At 44.3% G+C, this 19,289-nt stretch overlaps 1 protein-coding gene across 6 annotated transcripts in view; it reads right to left on the reverse strand.

Annotated features, from left to right (window-relative positions):
- casz1 (castor zinc finger 1) overlaps positions 1 to 19,289 on the reverse strand; it is a 75,159-nt gene that overhangs the window by 44,895 nt on the left and 10,975 nt on the right. For 4 of the 6 annotated variants that reach the window (XM_056384161.1, XM_056384156.1, XM_056384160.1 and 1 more), the window contains exon 1: positions 1,131 to 1,286. The exons of 1 other annotated variant lie outside the window; for it this stretch is intronic. In XM_056384161.1, coding sequence (XP_056240136.1) covers positions 1,131 to 1,209 — 79 coding nt within the window. In that variant the 5' untranslated portion in view covers positions 1,210 to 1,286. Of the gene's footprint in view, positions 1 to 1,130; positions 1,288 to 19,289 lie in introns of those variants that run through there. One more of the 6 variants, XM_056384158.1, reaches the window with a different exon arrangement.

The raw sequence follows: 19,289 nt of genomic DNA on the forward strand, positions 1-19,289 counted from the left end.
CTAAATCAATCTCAACCAACACCGCAAATTATGTCATGTCAGATCTGAAAACATCTGCACTTGACATTAGAGCGCAGGGATTTTAGGTGCTTTTTAATTATTTTTATTTTTAGCTTTCAGAATAGTGCATTTAGATCACTTTTTCCCCTTCAAAGTCAAACTAATTATTTTTGTGTGGCCTTTAACTGCCTGAAAAGTGCTTCATAATAAATAAAAAGTACTGCTAAAAGAATGGTGAAAGTAATGTGAAATTAGTGGTGGATTCAGATCCTTCACTGAAGTAAAAGTGGCAACACCACAATGTAAAAATATTGAATTACTAGTAAAAGTCCTGCATTCAAAATTTAAAAGTACAGGTAATCGTCAGAAAAAATAAACTGAATGAATCAAAAGTAAAAGTGCCTTCATGTCATGCTGAATGGTGCTAACATGCAATTCATTAGTGTGGTAACTGGTTGAGGTGGAGGTCATTTAAAACTACTTTATTTACTGCTGGGTAGTTTAATCTATAACAATTCATTGGATTTATTCTGTGTGCAAAAATATTCATCTGATAAGTAACTAGTTACTAAATGTCAAATAAATCTAGTGGAGTAAAAACCCACAATGTTTCTCTCTGAAATGTCGTTAAGTAAAAAATAAAGTAGAAACGGTAAGTGTAAAATATAAGATGTCAGGCTGTGGAGTGCTATAAGGCACAAAAAGTCAACAACAAAACTTTTGAGGAAGCAACACACCATTAAAACTAATTAAACACATCACTGACATTCAGTGCACTATAGGTGCAAATGTGCATCTGTAATTAAAAGCTACAAAAATTTTCCAAAAAACAAACATTACACCTGCTCTGTTTCCTCACTCTCTCTCTCTCTCTCTCTCTCTCTCTCTTTCTCTCACACACACACACACACACACACACACACACACACACACACACACTGTTACTTTGACACCACCCACCACATCACTACACATGCGTGCCTGACTCATGCCAACTGCAACTAGTAGCAGACCCGCTCACCTCGAGGTAGCACTCAACTCCAGTGTGTGTGTGTGTGTGAGGGGGGAGAGAGAGAGAGAGTGAGAGAGGGAGAGAGGGAGAGGGAGAGGAAGGTGTGTGTGAGTCTTACCTGGCAGCAGACCGCCCTCTGCGCTCTGTCTCACCTCTCCCTCCTGCCCTGGAAGAATTCTCTCCACAAAGCAAGGCATTTTCTCCTCAACTGCTCTCTGTCAAGGCTCTGCTCTCTCTCTCTCTCTCTCTCCCCCTCTCCTTCTGTGTCTCGCTCTCCCTCCCTCTCTCCTTCTCACTCCTTTCCTCGTTCCCACTCTGTCCTCCTCTCTCGCTGTCTATCTCTCCTCCCTCCTTACCCTCCCCCTCTCTCCTTCTTTCTCTCTCCACTCCCTCCCTCCCTCCCTCCCTCCCTCCCTCCCTCTCTGAGCACAGATGTCGAGGCTGTGCGAGTTTACCCACTTTACCAGTAGGGGTCCTTCATCGCCCTTATCCACCCCACAGCCACATGGGGGAACAAAACACACACACACACACACACACACACAGGCCCCAGGAAGAGAGAGCCACTTAACGGGCGCCCTCCTGTCACTGCTACAATGAGAGCCCTGTGCCGAGCAGCACGGCAGTATGAGCTGTGTGCATGTGTTTGTGTGTGTGAGAGCGAGAGAGAGAGAGAGGGAGAGAGACAGGTGTGAAGTGGGTGGTGTGCACAGGGAGCTGGCCCTCGGCCCTTTCCAACCCTGTTCAGCCCTGTTCTGCTCGGCTCGGTCCTGGCTCCTAGCCCCTGAAGTGTAGTACAGTAGTGGCTCACGCACACACACACACACACACACACACACACACACACACACACACACACACACACACACACACACACACACACTCACTCACAGGCATATGAACACACAGATTGACTTACAGTGGGTCTCTCAGAGCCAGCAGCCAGAGAGAGAGAGAGAGAGCGAGGGACTGTGGGCACGCACAGGCACACACACTTTCACTGGTATACAACACAGATACCCACACAGAACAACTGCTGCTGTTTGCTACTGCCGCTGTTGACAGTGATAACATGTGCTTTGTACCCTATGTGTGTGTGTGTGTGTGTGTGCATGTGTGTCAGTGTGCATGTGCATGCACCCACAAACACACAGCGGATGCCTATCGGCTCTCGTATTTCAGGTCTCTATTCTAGTTTTTTTTTTTTTATTTAAAAAAAGAAAAGAGTTTTCATTGACACTGGCATGTTAGATTTGAAGGCTCTTAGCTAGTGTACAGTGGGGAATTTCTAGTTTCTCTCCTACTTGTGGGGCACTTTTCACATTGCAATATCAATACTGGAGAATATTAGCTGTCCTGCTGAAGAATGTCAGATCTCTGTTTGTCTTTGAATAAGGGATGATTCCCCTCGGCGAAAGAAAGGAGGATCAAACCGTCAGAGTCTAAATAAGCCTGTAATTATCTTCTGTGTGCAACATCATGTTAACAACTGAACTAAAGGTGGAAAGATACAACACTTTTAAAAGGTAGAACAGAGTGAAACCATTTCTTGTTTAAAAGTAGACAGAGGAGTGTGATGACTCAATGCAAACAGAGTTTATCAACCTTAATTGTGTTTTAAGCAACAAACTAATTCCAGCCATGAGAAAGTACCAAGATCACCACTATGGAACTTGATCAGACATTTTTATCTAAATATTGGCCAACTTTTATGATGGTTTATATTGCAGGAAAGCACTGATCCTGATCAGGATCCTAAGCTCTTAAAATATCAGAAGAGTAATTATCAGGCCAAGCTTTGTGTGAGGACTTGTTTTTCCATTTATTGCTCCCTGGAACAGGATAAGGGTATCTGCATTCCGGACCTGCTGTTGGTATCATTTGAACAGAGGGTGGATCACCTTTATTTGAGTCAAACAAAGCCTTATAATGACACAAAAATGGAAGTCAGTTCTTGACAGACAAGGCTCCAACGCCCAACCAGACTGCCGTCAAAATGTTGACAAAGAGTAATAAAGAAAATAGGACATAATAAGAGCAGGACACGGATGTTGAATAAAGCAACCAGAAAGAGTACATACTTAAAGTCGTGATAAGCTAATGAGGGAAACAGAGCTGTGCTTTTGGTTGACTTATCACTGTTTGCATCAGTAGCAAATCTCCCTTGACGGCAAGACTGAAATCAAATACAGGTTTTTAGGCAGATGAAGGAAAGTCATTTGTATTTACAGGAAATAAGAACGATGCACTCAATCATTATTCCCTTGCTGTGCTAACTGGAACGCAGCCCCTGTATTAGATGTTGGAGGAGCAGCACAAGGACAAGTAAAACATACCTTAAATAGACTACAAATGAAGTCACTTAACACCCACTCGCTTGCCTCGCCACCCCCTGCTCTGTCTGTCTTCAACAGAAAAAGCCTGTGTTTGACTATCTCCCTCTCAGGTTCATAGTTGTCTTGTGCTTTTTAAACAGGCACCTCGCCTGTCACGGTGCAGGAACGGGCGCATTCCCCTTAAATGGCTCCTTTTGACAACTGATCTGTAAATAAAGCCGGATCTGCAACTTCCCCCTTTCTCTCGCTTTCTCCCCTCTCATCTTTGCTCTCCCTCCCTCTGCCCAAACTCCTGCCAGACCCCCCTCACCCCACACACACACACACACACACACACTCACAAACACACACACAACATGAAGGTCTCCCTATGACCCCCCCCCCACCCACCCACCCACATACCCACCCCCTCACAAACTCATGCACACACACACACACACACACACACACACACACACACACACACACACACACACACACACACACACACACAGCCATACACACACATTTACCCCCACATCCCCCTCCCAACTTCCCCAACTCCATTCCCCCTGCCTCTATAAAAACACAAATATGCCATAACTCAGGCAGTGCTGCCACATAGCCTCCATCTTGCCCTGTACCGGGGAGGGGGAGGCCTCTCAGGAAGGTCACCAACAAATGGTTTTCCGATTCACTGCCCCTGAAATAATTTTGTGTATTAAAACCTGAATCTGCACTTTCTGGCCTGAAAGCTTTTCTAATTATTCCGGTGTCCTTGGGACAGACACAGATCCTTCACACGCCGGGGGAAACAAGCTATAGAGCAACCACTACAGCCACAAACACCCCTCCACCACCCTCTCTCTATCCCTCCATCTCCCCACCTCCTCTCTCCTCTCCTCTGCTCTGCTCTGCTCTCCTCTCCCCGCTTTACAGCCACCCCCCTCCCCAATCTGTTTTCAAAGCGTGTCTGTCCTTTATTAAATTGTTTTCTTTTCCACATTATCAGTTGCCATGGAGACCTCATCTCTCGGATTATTTGAATTTCATTATATCTATTGATTTGGGAGCATTTCATCTTTTTTATTGTTTTTCTGTCAATTTTCGAAACGAATAACCATCTAATTTGCGTCAGCGCTGATTACGTTCGTCCCTCAATAGAGGTCGGCAGCTGCGCCGGGGAAACAAATCAATGGAAAAACATCATAAAACTCGAAAGTACAATCAACCAGGATATGGGTGACATTCCGTGGTTGCTGAAACGAAGTCATCAAAAAATATATACTTTTTTTTCCTGCGCCTCTGCATGTGTGGGGGTGCAGTGGGGAGGACACATATGTGTCTGGGCAGATATATTACTATATTTCAGCAGATAATATACTATGGTAAATTTCCATACTGATAACAGCCCCTCCCTGCCTGACCAAAACAAAAAAATGCTTACTGTATCTAAATAATTTATGCAATTTTAGCATTTCTATATAAATTTTTTAATAAGCTGCTCGGAGCAAAGTGGCCATTAACAAAACACACAGCTGTCCAATGGGCTAAGCCCAGCAGATCAATTGCGCTTTTTTATGACATGATAAAATGCTTTTAAAGCAATTTACACAAATATGGAAAAAATGACTTCATGGGCTTCATTTATTCATAAGGACATGTATTAGAAAAAAAAAGTCTCACAAAAGCCAGACAGGAGAGATAGTCCCGGTCCTAACTGGAACGGACTTGCTGCCCTCTCCACAAGGACATAAAGTTTCATTACTGATGCACGCAGTCAAAGGCAATTTAGCAAACACAGTGTGCAAAAGAAAACATCAGCATATTGCAAGTGTTCCTGTATTAGGTGGACCTTGCATGTTGTTTTCCAATTTTTATTCATTTTTGTGGGGGCAGGGTGTGGAGGTGATGGATTTTTTTTTTTCCTCCCCCTGCCCAGTGTCACCCTGACCCAAAGCCAAGGGGAGGCAGCCTCAGTGACAGGAACGTGTGCTTTCTGGCCCACGAAACCAAGCCACACTGTGTGCCAGACAATGGGGCCTTGCAGCGGGACAAATGTGTACACACACCTTCAGCTGTGCAGTGATATACAGCACATGACACCCAGACTCATTCTGTGAGAAAACAGGCCCACAAATATTTCAGTGGATCTGATCATTTAGCATCTGAGGGCAGGCACACACACACAGGAGAGGGGTGGGGGCGGCGGAGGGGTGGTGCAGGCAGGGCCATTTGGAGGCTAATCTTGTTTCAAAGCATCCTCTCTTCATGTGCCGACAATGTGCCTGAGCCGCTCTACGAAAAGCTGCTGCTGTTGCTGCTGCTGAAGGCCTTGTGTTTGCAACACATGTCAACATTTGACAAAGCATTACTTTTGCCTCCAACAATATTCTCCTGCTCAGGCCTCTGAAATGAGGGCGCTAACAAATTAGCTTTTTATGTTTATTTGTGTGTGTGGGTGTGTCAGAAGGGGAGATCTCATTTTCTAAGGCACGAGTTCTCAACCCGAGAGAGAGAGAGAGAGAGAGAGAGAGAAAGAGAAACAAAGAGAGGAAGAGAGAGAAAAGAAAGAAAGGCAGAATGTTTTGGAGTCACGATTCTTCTCCTGATTGCCCTAGCTGTCTCAGTTGTGCAAAACATGACCCTCCCCTCCCTCAGCCACGACAGAAACATGGGCGACTGGATAAACACTATTTTATGCAGTGACTAGATGAATCGCCAGACAGTAATTACAGTCTTCCTCTCGCCTAAACAAAACTCTACTGTACAGGCTCTTTCTTTGACACCGAACTGTAGTAGCACGTACTATAAAACTGCAGGTGTGTGACATGTTTGTCAATGCCTCTCCCAACTAGATACATATAAATATTAGACCCTGTGACAACAGTGAAATGCTCTCTGCCGCTCTCAGCGATGTGTTAATAATCTGTAGCTGAAAGAGGACTTGTTGTGTGGACGGACGATGTTATCATGTGCAGTCAAACGTTGGCGGGGCTGGCTTTGTAGAGAAAGTTTGGGTGATTTTTTCTGCTACCCTTGCAGTTTGTGCTTTCCTCTCCTCGATGTAACAAAAATAACACAGTTGTGTCCCAAACTAAACATTCCCACACAGTGGCCGGTCGTCGGCTAGGTCTCTGACACCAACGCGCCCGGGTCCCGACGCCTCTTTAAAAGAGATCAAAAACTTGATGTGCTGACAAATTCGCTCAGCAAATGAGTTTAATTTGCTCATCTGGTGTTGACGTTGTATTGACATTTGGGCAATGAAGATCAGTCCTGCACCGGTTAATGATGAAGGCAGTGAAACACTCACATAGTGTTTTCTCTTTCTCTGTACTGATTCATCTGGTCATGCCGTGCCCCAAACGTGGTGCAGTAAACTATGCTGTCAATGTCCGAGCTCTAAAAAGCACAATTACAGAGGACCTCGACTGAATAATTTAAAGAGCATAATTATTGACCTCTATCCGAATTCCTCTGAAAGGTACATTAAGATATAGAAAAGCACTGGAGGTGGAAGTGGAACTGAGGGGAAGAGAGGGAGTGTGTCTCCCCAGGCCTCCCTAATGCACTCTCCTGCTGTACTCTAACTTCCTGTGGACCCCTAATGTGCCCGCTGCTCGCTGGCCTGATGAAGACTTCAGTTAATGAGGCCCCTGTTTCTGAAATGAAGTATCTCTGAAACCATCAACATGCATTACTATCAAGCCGCCACACCGCCTACCAAACCACATGTACATACACAAACACACACCAGCACCGCCATTGTCCAAAACCAGCATACACACATATACATAAACCACCAATCACCCCCCCCCCACACCCCCTCCCACTTCCCAACCTTTTAGTGCCACCATGGGTTCTGGTAGGCTGGACCAGACGGGGGGGGGGGGGGGTTGAAGTGGGGGAGACTGTGAAAGAGGGTGTTTTTTTTTTTTTTTTTGGAGGTGGGGGGTGTTTGAGGGTTAACTGTCCCTCAGGGGGCTATCAGTAAACTGGGCAGCCGTCACTACTGGTGTCCCTGGTTCTAAATTGACAACCAGGCTCTGACAGATTAGCAGCTAGTCAAGAGGAATCCACGGCCCAGGACACGTTTAATCACTTTTCTCAAATTTGGCTCTATGTATGTGACTGTGAGCACCAATGGATTTGAATAAAGCATCACAAGAGTGTGTATGCATGTGTCTGTGTGTATGTGTGTGTGTATGTGTGTGTGTGTGCGTGCGTGCGTGCGCGCGCGCTGGGGGGGTCGTTGAGAGCTGGCAGCAGGCTTGGGGGAGGATACAGCGAGATGAGGCCTTTTTAATTAAAGGAAAATATTTGTGTTTGCATACTATCGCTGTTGGAACCTGGGACAATTCAGAGAATTCTGGTTGTTTAACGTCTCGCTCTTTAAAGTGATTTGGAGCATTTCAGATCCTCTTTGCATACATGCATTTTTAAAATTTCAATTAGCCTATACATTTTTGAAGTAAGTTTTGGGAGAAGATGTTGGTTTTTCTTAAGATAAATGACCAGAAATTTCTTCTTTGAAATGTTTTAAGAACAAAATTCCTTGGATGGACCTTTTTATCAACAGACGGATGCCACTGGCTCCGCTCTATTTCAACAGGGAAGGATAGAGGGCACTGAAATAATTAGGCGACTTCTGCAACATCCTGAATGCCAAGGACAGGTGGATTAAAGTATTAAAACAATCGCATTTCAGTCTTGAAATAGTCCTGTGCACGACTCAGCACCATGCACATCCGTTCAAGTTCAGCTGCCAGCTCCATAACGCCACAGGAGAGGGATAGAAAAAAAAGCCCAATCCCATTAGCTACGTACATGCATCTCAGCAGACCTGCTGGAAACGTGAGCAAATCTCAGTGATGATTATCCCCCAAAGCTCTCGAATGATAATACATAATCGAACTGTACAGAGGATTTCTCTGAAATCACACAGCCAGTGAGCACTCATTTGGGTTTCCCCATTTGTGTTAGAATCTGGTGCTTTCCAAATGAAACAGAACAGACTGCTGCAATCAGTCGCATCTGCACCCGAGGAGACATTTAACTGCTGTCCTCCAATTAGAGGCCCGAGAACGGAGCTCCCTACATTAGGAGAAGGAAATTATTTAAGACAAAGGTTAAGACACGAGTTCACATTTGATTCTATTTACAGTGCAAAATTAATAAGAAAGCAAAGTGCTTCGTAGTGCTGGTTCACTCAAACATTTGGGAGAGTGATCTTCAATTTAATCAGGGGTGTTAAACACAGCCCTGTGCTTTCATAATCACAGACTGTAGGAATAAAATGGTATTGACAGTGTTGAAAAATGCCTGTTCTTCTGCAAAATTAGTAAAATGCCAGCTACAACATTAGAGTTAAGAATTAAACTACAGTCACTTTTCCTAATGTTTTGAAAGAGGGGTTAAGGGGACTTGTTAAATTATTATTTTTTTAAAACTCCAGTGAGCTAATTACTATCACAGGGATTTTGTCTTATCATAAACTGAACCACTTTTTTTTATTTCATCAGCATCAACTCTCTAAATTGAACCGAGAGAACAACCAAAAAAGAGAGGTGAAAAATATATCTAAATCTTTCAAAAAAGTTATGTTTTTAGAGAATAAACAATGTCATGTAGTGCTTTTTATTTTATTTTCTATGAGTAAATGTCATACGCAGGTTGCACAAGCCATGAAAAGACCCTCTTTTCTTACAATTTACAATAATTAAGGTGAGCTCTTCGATGAAATCTAAGCCTCTTAGCCGACCTCCTGCCATCTGTGGCTCCAATATTAGAGCTTAGGGAGGTTCACTCTTTCGCCTTCTGGAAGGAGCAGGGAAGAAATAAGTGCCTTCTACACTACGAGTCACAGTACCACGGTCAACCTGCTTTTACAGTCGTGTCATGGAGGTGGAATGAACCGTCTGTGACAGAAAACAAACAGGAAGCTGAAAGAGGAGAGAGGAGAGAGAGAGAGACAGAGAGAGAGTGAGAGAGAGAGAGAGTGAGAGAGAAACCTGTGCCCTTCAGTCTCTCCCAGTAAAGACACTCTTAACCAGGTCTGACAGCTGACAGCTCTTTGGCAATTGGGGTCAGTTAAAGGAAAAGTAGCTCAAGTTTTGTTGGGGCTTTGGCTTCAGAGATGTTCAGGAGCCACTGCCCACCGCAGCATCAAAGGGGATTATAGGGACAGGGCCATCTGTTGCCAGAATAAGCGTGAGCCCTTTTATGTCTCTGCCTGTATCTTTGTGTGCGTGCAGTGTGTGTGTGTGTGTGTGTGTGTTTTTGTGAGTGTGCATGTGTTTGTTAGAGGAAGACAGTGAGAGAGAAGGACAGAGGATCCCTCATGTCTATGTACTTTTAACTTAAAGGGCAGCAGAGGTGTGGGGTGCAGCCTACACTGGGGCAGACGACTGGTTTTCATCTGGCCTGGGGGCACTAAAGGTTAAAATCAGGGCAAACGGGCACATCACTATCACACGGTGGAGTCCCTGAAAGGTTAAGCATGCCATTCATGTGAAACACTCTGAGTCTATACAATCAGTGCTAATGTTGCGATGCAAGGCGGGTTCTACACAAAACAGACTTAAAACGGGGAGTGTATCGATGTTCAGTGCTCACTTAATGAAAACAGCATCCTGCTCTGATGGTGAATAGTCTGTCTTTTGTCATCCAGGCAAAGCACAGAACTTGTTTTTGTTGTGGGTTTATTGGAACACAGTGCCAACCTTGTTCCCCCTTCACCTCTCTAATTTGTTTTGGGTCCTGTTCCTGGCCTCTGCCTGGGAATGTTTTCTCCTCAATAGTCTGCTACCTTTTAGCTGAGCCGCCCAGTGCTTGACCTACTGCCGACACTTATTTTCAGCACTCTAATTGTCGTTTAATCACATATCAACCTGTCACTTAAAGACCCCCTTTTTTTTTCAAGGGGGAACATTTGCATATGTTGTAAAACTAATTCCTATCGAAAGCTCCAGTGGCTGTGAAAACGGGCGCTCTGTCTTACTCCTTTACTTTCACACCCGTGTAGACACAGTTACGCACACACACAGATGCACACACAGCCAAGTCTACTGTATCTCACCTTAACAGACAAAAACACACATAGGCAGACGCCATACCTGATATTCTCGATTCAGGTGGTTTTATCACATTTGTTAACAGTGTGTGGTGACACGTAACGTGTTAGAATAGGGACAGCGACAAGAGTGATTCAGAGTGCATGTACTCGTGCGAGCCAAAGCGAAGGTGACAGTGAATGTATGTGTGTGTTATAAAGGAAACAATTAGAGTTAATAATGTATCACTCTTCCAAATGTTGCATTCATTTGTTCACACTTAGATAAAGCTACCGCAAAATAGGTTGTGCCGGGTTTGCCTGGCAGACTACACTACATTTACATTATCACCCTTATACATCGAGGAGCCATGTTCCGCTTGAGTGGTGGCGGCAGAGTAGAGGGGGGGAGTGAGAATCATGTTTTTCGGGCCCAAGGAATGCCAGTCCTCAGGAGAGTTCCCCCTCTAATTACAGAGCTGGGGAAAGAAAGCTCTTTGTTCCACCTTTTATTATATTAATTGATAAAACGGAGCTCGGGTGGAGCCGTCTTATAGGGGAGAGGAGGAGGGGATAGGGCTTGGGGTGAATTGAGGGGGATCCTTTGGGCAGAGGAAGGTGGGAGAGAGGCTTTTGGAGCTGAGGTCCTATTTTCAGAGGACTCCTAATCCCGTTAGGGGCCCCGATGGTGGCGCAGCGCCGCCGCTCTGCTTTCCCAGAGGCCCCAGTGGCTGCAGAATTGAGGAGGGGAGTGGTGGCAGCAGGGGCAGATGATGGTGTGGTGGGTGAGAGTCCCGGCAGCGTTGTCTGGGTCCAAGCCTTAATTAACTGTCTCTTCAGGGGGTACTGAGGGCCACACTGAGACCCTATGTCACCACCAGCAAGCACTGAGACGCATTAAGAGGAAGTGGCACCTCACCCACTGTGGAATCGTGGGAAACCCTGTGGACCTTTAATATGGACCCCATACAGCGCAAAGCCATATAGATGTCGCAGGACATTAGCGGGACTATTTTATGACTGGTTATTAGTTTAGTACAAATTGCAAGTTGTTGATATTTTTAACAACATCACAGCCGTCCAATTATAAGTTTGAGATGAAACATTAAAGGGAAAATATTTTGGAGTCAGAGTTTGCTTTAAATATGATTTAGACGTTATTGTTTTTCAAAACTAAACGGACAATAAGTTCCATTTCTATTTGTGCGGGATTGGCCAATCTTATTTGTCAGCGGTTAAGTAGCTGTAACAGGCTTTGTCAAGGCTGTAATCTGCTTCTGCTGGTCCAGTGCTACCTGCAGACAACAGAAGCTGAGAAGTGCTGGTACAGGGGCCAAACTGAGTCTGAATATGTTACAGAGGCAATTAAGCATGTTGGTGTGTGTGCATGCACACAACAGTGTCAGAGGTGCTAAGCCGGGCCAAACACGCCTCATTGAAATGTCCATCTTAAAGCCACCCAAGTTCCTCATCTCCCCCCGCCCTCCGACAACCAAGATGCTTCAAGACTGTCAAAAGCATTTTCCACAAAGCTGAGGAGAGGGCAAAGAAAAAAAGGACCTGCCACTGTCACATGCATACTTGCGCGTGCACACACACTTGCGAGGCTGTCAGGTAAATTAGATCTGAAAGCTGACAATTTCTGACCATATTTCCTTGATTATTTCGAACAAATGCACACCAGCCGCTCTAAGGAGATTAAAGTGACATAAAAGTCCCGAGTGGGAGGAGGGAGGGCAGAGAATCCAGGTCACCCCCATTTGTCCCCCTGCCTGACAGCAGCTATATCGCTATCCAATCCAATAAAAGTCCCCCCCTCCTTTTGCTTTAATTAATTTTACAGCTAGCTTGCTTAATTACTTTCAATCAAAATCCTCTTGCCATCACAAAATTAGAAATGGTTCAACTCCATTAGTCTAAATTCTTCATTTACATACACAAAGACTGTCAGCTCTTGCTAAGCAAACGGCCTCCTGCTTGATGAGATTGTTTTTTTCCACACACTCATCACTCTCTCCCTTACACACACGCATGCGGCTGTGGTGTTAATTTTTTTGAAAGGAGAAAAGTAGCATAAAATTATTTGATCCCCTTACTTAAGACATTCTCTGCCTAATCAGGGTTCAGGTGAGCTGTGGTACACACATCCAAGGTAATGGAGAGTTGAGTGTGCATCTACCAACGTCGAAATTGATTACATCCACAGCGCTGTGTCAAAAGAAAACTGCTCGACCTTAAACAATGCAGCGCAAAATATATGCTGCATATAAGGGATAAACAGAATTAGCAAGGCAGTAGCTGAGAGCTCACTAGTTCTCCTCCAGGATTAGCTATTATTTCCAAAGCAATAGTCGAGCTGCAGATTACCCGGTTACACACAGTGCCCTATAAATCTGACTCCTTTGTGGCAGGATGTCACTAGTCCTGACTAGACTGTGGAAACTAGCGGCGAAATATCGGCGGTCGGCTGCTGTGAGCAAGGCAACGGGATTTTTCAGAGGGGTGAGGGCCCATGCCCTGCCGCCCGATCACTTCAACTTGGCACACAGGCATCCTCTCCATCACACACACTGCCTCAGGCCTGCACATCATCAAGAATTAAGGACATGCAGATAGGGTTTGTGCACTGACCAAAGTGAAAACCCAGGCACACAAGCACACCACCACATGTGCATGCACACACGCACACACTTTGCACACACACTAGTGCCATAATTAGGTCCCGAGATGAGGGCATTAAACTGGTATAATGCACTTACTGCTGCAGCACACTACCACAAAATATATCGACACTAAACCTACATAATCATCGGTGACACTCTCCTATTGCTTTTAATTTCCTACTCACATGCATGAGACTCAGCAGGCCTAGCGCAAAACCACACAACACAACAGCCTTTGATCTGCTGTGTTCAGATCATCTTACATCCGCTGCACTTTTATAAAGGTAGAGATGTAATGGGAAAAAAAGAACACCTTGAAAAGGAGTGAGGTAAAGGGGAATTTGTCGCATTTGTGCCACAGTCTGGAAACACTTTTTAAAATAATCCCTAACGAGTGACCATGGGTTGATGCAAGGCAAAAAAAAAAAAAAAAAAAAAGGCCATCCCTTATGGGCCGCCAGACTGAATACAATGCAGGTCTGACCTGGCCCCTTTACTCTGTGTCTGCAATCACCGGTTTCCCTTGCCCTCTTTAACCAGTGCCCATTAACACTGTTAATTATCCAAATCCATCATTCTTGGGGTAAATGAAGACTGCCTCTTTAATTCAATTTAATAGGATCATTTTCCAACTCACGTTCACTTTAGCCCCAGCTGCCCGCCCACTAGTCCCCACTGTGCCCCCCCCCCCCACACACACACTGTATCTTGAGTCCCTTGGCTGTATCTTCTATGGTCTGGCTCTCTCCCATTGGAGGAAGGCGAAGGTGATGAGGGCTAAGGCTTGATGGCAGCGATGGGCCGACACACTGTTGATCTCCCAATGTCTTGTCTTGGCTCGGCTGGTGGCAAGCAGCAGTTCTGGGTTCCCAGTCTGCTGTGCACACTGCCTGCCACACACTCACACTCACACACACACACACACACACACACACACACGAGCTCAGAGTACCAGCCATGCTCACTGGGGCTTAGCTAATCCTGTCACATCAGGCCACGTTGGCTGAGTTGAGGCCTTTAGCAGAACCACCCCTCACCCCGCCCCGCCTTGCCTCCAACCACTACCTCTATGCACCTCCACACTTCACCACCACTCCTTCACTGACTCCTCTCACTCAGTCACACACTCACTCACTTATTCACTTTCTCTCTCTCTCTCTCTCTCTCACACACCCCTTTGTTCATTTCACAAGGTCATGGGTGGCCGACTACGGCACGCGAGTGGTGAAACGGGACAGCTGACGAATCTCTGTGTGTCCCAGCCGCGCTAGAGGTGCTTATCTTATGGCAACCGCACAACACAAGTAAATACTGTGATGTGGAATAAAAATGAAATACTTTTACTGCAACTTTGTAACTTTTTCTTTTTTTTTCAAGCTTGCAATACATTTTGTAATGCGATCATATAAAAGAAATGATTTTTTTCAAAAGAGGCCATGTTAATCATTCGGGTTCAGAGACTGGCATGCATGTCACTCGCTGTGATTGCACGTCACCAAAATGTGTTTATAAAATATACAGATGTCATTTTGTCTTTTCCTTCCTGTAGTGTGTCATAGTGGTGTCGGTATCAAAACACTTTTTCCATGAAACACTGCCAGACTGTGGAAACTGGACACTCGTGCTCTTTAGTAGGACTTTCTATCTATAAAATTACAGCTATATCAAGACTGGCTTAGGCTGTGTTATATATTCCCTCTAAGATTTGCTGAGGTGCAAGTGAGACAGAAAAATTAAATACACAAAATAAAAACTTATTTCATTTTTTTTTTTTTAAAAACCATGAGCCATGACACTGTTATCCTTTAAATTCTCTTAAGAATGTGTTAAAATATTGGCTCCCCTTATTCCCATTATCATCCCATTATTCACTGTGAGGGTAACTTTGCCCCCATTTCCACAGTACACCCCCTCCCATCCCCCCACGACTAAACACACTCAAACCCACACATACACACGCACACCCAAACACACACAGCGTTCCCTTTAAATTTTTCCCAGACTTTCATTGTTTAGCCATTTGAGACAGACACTGGGAGAGTTTCAAATGATTTTAGCCATGATTTAATTTGGTTTGTTAAAGGGTGATGTCAGCACAATGGGAGACGAGCCTCTAAATCCACTACATTCACCCAAAATGCCCAGATGAGATAATCATTGGTGACGTCTACGAAAACACTTATTATATTTGCCCATCGCCTGGCTGAAGCTGTTAAAACTCATCAGCGTTATTCCCATTTTTTTTCTCTGGGAAAGAGGAAAAAAAATTAGCTCAACTTATAGTCAAAACTGTCACCCCCTTTAAAGAGACAGTGCAACATTGTTGTGGCTGTGGATAGAGTTTATAAATGGAAAAAGACAGGGCAGAGGGATATCGGGTGTCTATTCAATACTCATTTTGTTTGCACCCAATACTAATTAAATAAGACACGCACAACTCTTTAATTGGTTTTACAGAGATCAACAGTTTCAAGGAAGCTGAACAAGTATAGTATCTACTGTAGTTATACATATACATTCTTCATTAATAAGTACTAACAACAGGGTATTCTTACAGGCTAGAAACTGTGAATGAGCACTGCTTGTCCCTTAACTTGTCCACACAATTTGAAAGGGCTTGGGGCTGACAAGGCAGCAGAGGAGATAAGAAATGGATCAACCTGAGCCTTTCTCATAGCTTAATTTATTTTAAATCCAAGCCCTATTTACACACCGCACACCGGCAGGCCTTGTCAGCTCCAACTAACATTGAGATATTTAAAACCATTAATGCTGTACAGCGGCAGCCTGAGCGTGTATGACACAAGCTGTCGCTGTGTGAAACAAAGCCAGATCTCTAACTGCCACAGCTTCCACTTTTGAACACAGCACGGCAAAAAAAAAAAAAAGAGAAAGAAACACAAGCGGTAACCATGCAGTCAGATAGTATGATAATATAACAAATGACAACTGCCAGACCTTTGTAAATGTGAGATAAAAGTAAAAAAAAAAACTTAGCAATAAAAGAAAAAGAGTGCTATATTCCTCATCTAGTGAATGCACAGGCCAGACTCAGGATATCTTTAGTGCAGGGGCTAGCTCCACAGAGGCAGGGGTCAGGATATGAAACACACAGGCTATGCGCCTCCCGACAGGATATCCTCATGGATCAGCAGCAGTAGCCATGTTGACCCGCCCCATTATTAAAGAGGCTAATCTGTTCAACATGTCAATGTTAGCACTTTTAGCTGCGATTAATAAAAGAAGACCCCAAGAGTGCTGTGTGTGCTTTTTCAGTGCCCCAGGTTGTTTTCATTTGGTTTGTATTTTTAGTGGTTTTTGCTGTTTGGTAATTCAACAGTCCTATTTTCTCCCATTAGCATAAACAGTGTAAATTATTAACTTTGTTAAAAGAATTATAATCGGCCCTGAATCCTACACTCTGTAGTAGCTTTGTGTGTTTTTCCCTTTCTGCCACTGGCAAAGACTCACTATGGCATTGCAGATATCATTAAAGCAAATGTAACTTTATATTTTATAGATACCGAACTATGAGCATGTGATGCCTGACTCTGTGGCCATTTATGTGATGCTTAAAATGTATGGCCCAGTGGCTTTCACAGACTGGTAGTAATAGAACTGCTCTCTAACAGACTTGCTTTCTAAGTGCCTGGTGCTGTGTCTTAATTTGTAATCTAGTCAAACCAATTGTCCGCTAGCTAAAAAGGTCACAGAGACAATAGACTACACAGCTTCCCGCAATGTAGAGAAAGCCCAGGGTGTCTTTTGTAGCTTTTTAACCAAAGATGTAATTAAGACACCTTCATCTTCAGGGGTGAGAAGGGCACCAACAAGAGTCTGCTGGAAACACAAGAGAAAATTCACATAGCTGGAAAAGAGAAGTGAGTCTCGCACAGTGAGACAGAGCGTTTGGTTGGAGGTGAAGAGCACCTGTCTCTGCAGCAAAATGCCACCGCCGAGGACGTTCGCTAAGTTTACCTGCCCGTGCAGTCAGCGTGTGATTTTATACATTGTGACCAACGACTGTGGCGAAGAAAGCTTGTTGGGGAAAACTGAGTGATGCAAAGCAACACAGGAGAGGCAGAGGGGGGGACTTAAAGGACGTGATTTATCTGGGCTTGATTGCGTGTTAATCGAGGTTACGTGTATTAAGTGGAATCTAATTGGAACAGACACTGGCAGTCTGACAGATCGACATGATGCAGATGGATTGAGGGGGAGAGAAAGGGGGAGTGAGGGAGACAGGGAAAGGAAGAGGATATGAGAGAGAGAGAGAGAGAGAGAGAGAAGGGTAGTGTAGTCGAGAAGAGGCAGAAAAACGCGCACATTTTTCTACTATACACGGCCAGACGGAAAGAGGTTCGTGACGGCAGACGTTAAAAGAAAGCCACCAGAGCCTTTAAAGCAGTCGAATCACCAGAAAGAGAAGGAAGACTGCGTCGTTAGGCTCGTCTCACGTGCGTCTCATGATTGGCGGCTGATGAGACATGTAACCCTTCTAGAGGAGGACACACACGGGTGAGATTGTGAGTGACAGGGCACAGCACTGGAGTTTGCCCTCCCCCTCTAGATGCCACAAACATTCATTTCAGCTTTATTGGAAATGAGAGAAAAAAAAAAAAAAAAACATCCCTCTAAAAAGAAAAGAGAAAAAAAAGAAAAAAAACATGAGGTAAAGGGGCCGAGTGACAGCTGCCGGAAAATTTCTCACCTCGACGAAGGGACGAGCAACTGTTCCACCGTTCCCTGTGACTCTCTGCTCCTCCTGACAGGCGACAACTGTTCCGAAGGCCCTCTCTGCTCCCCAAATCTGAGGTATTTAGCTAGTGAGCTGAATGACCCTTTCAAATGTTACCAGAGTAATAGACCGTAAAAGATGAACACCTGTTCAGGCCAAGCAACTGCTAACTCACATCCCACAGACTCTGTGGTCAAATAATAGAACATAGTTTATGGAAAAAAGGTTCAGAGAACAGAAATTAAGATTGGAAGTTTAAGATTCGGTGTTGCATAGACATCATTTTCTATTGTAGCGTCGCTCTGAATTGGTCAGTGTGGCTATAATTGGTAACGGGGGATACAAAGTGTGAGTGACAAGAACGGCCTCAAAGCAGCGCATAGCCCAGGAGCGAAAATGACTGTCACTGTGCCATTATCTAAATCTGGGTTAAAAATACAGTAGTTCCCAATGAAAGGGTCACTTCTGCTGAGAGCTGACCCAAATGAAGGGTGGCAATAGCAAAATGAATGTTCAAAGGTAGTGGGAAAAAAAATATATATAATGTGCACACAAAGAAGAAGAGAAACGGAAAAAGAAGTAGAAAGAGGAATAGATAAAGAACTATGGGCATCATTTAGGGGCGGTTTGCAGGATACTACAGCACTCGAAACTTCACTCATCAACACAAAATGCCCAAATTGTTCCCGACATGATCCCGTCATAGCGCAGAGACAGAGGAGTTGCTTCGGTCATCCGTTGATTTGATCCATTATGACTGTTACACTAATGGCATTAATAAGGGCAAAATTGCTATTTTGAAACACAGAATTTTTCGTCCTCTTCATTTGGCTAACCTTATTGCCTTTCTCCTCTTCCTACATGGAAGCCCCACTGTCTGTGTGTGCATGTGTGTGTGAGTGGGTGTATTAGAGTGCGTCTGTGCCCCCACCATGTAATAGCTATAAGGTCATCTCTATTTGCCAGGCTTGGTGTACAATGTCGTCGGATTGCAACATTTTGCATGGTTTAAAAACAACAGCATGAGCTTTGAAACTTGACTCCCTGCTATTTTCGATAGATTGACTACAATGTTGTATTCACCAGCTGGCCCCTCTAAAATACCCTAACCTCATTTAACACTGTCACAATACATTTAGACAGAAACCTCATGTATATCCATTCATTACGGAAAAACTCAAACTTCCTCAAATAAAATGAGCAACACTGCATTACATCAAATACACTGCAAACACAGATACCAAGAGAAGTTGTTTAAAAAAATCAGAGTCTATCAAAATAAATGCGTCCTTGAACTATATGTTAAATTTACTCCAAACGTATTTGTATCAGCTCAGTGAATGTGTCTGCAAGTTTCCTGTACATTTGTGCCCAATGTGAGTATATGTGTGTATGTTCAGCCCTCATCAGCCTCTAACATTGAGAGGAATGACACTCTGTGATCAAGGACATGAATTGCTCATTGATTTTTAGGGGCCAGCTTAACTATCCATTCCAATTGATTTTT

Source organism: Seriola aureovittata, chromosome 9, assembly GCF_021018895.1.
Source record: "Seriola aureovittata isolate HTS-2021-v1 ecotype China chromosome 9, ASM2101889v1, whole genome shotgun sequence".
Taxonomy (NCBI): Eukaryota; Metazoa; Chordata; class Actinopteri; order Carangiformes; family Carangidae; genus Seriola; species Seriola aureovittata.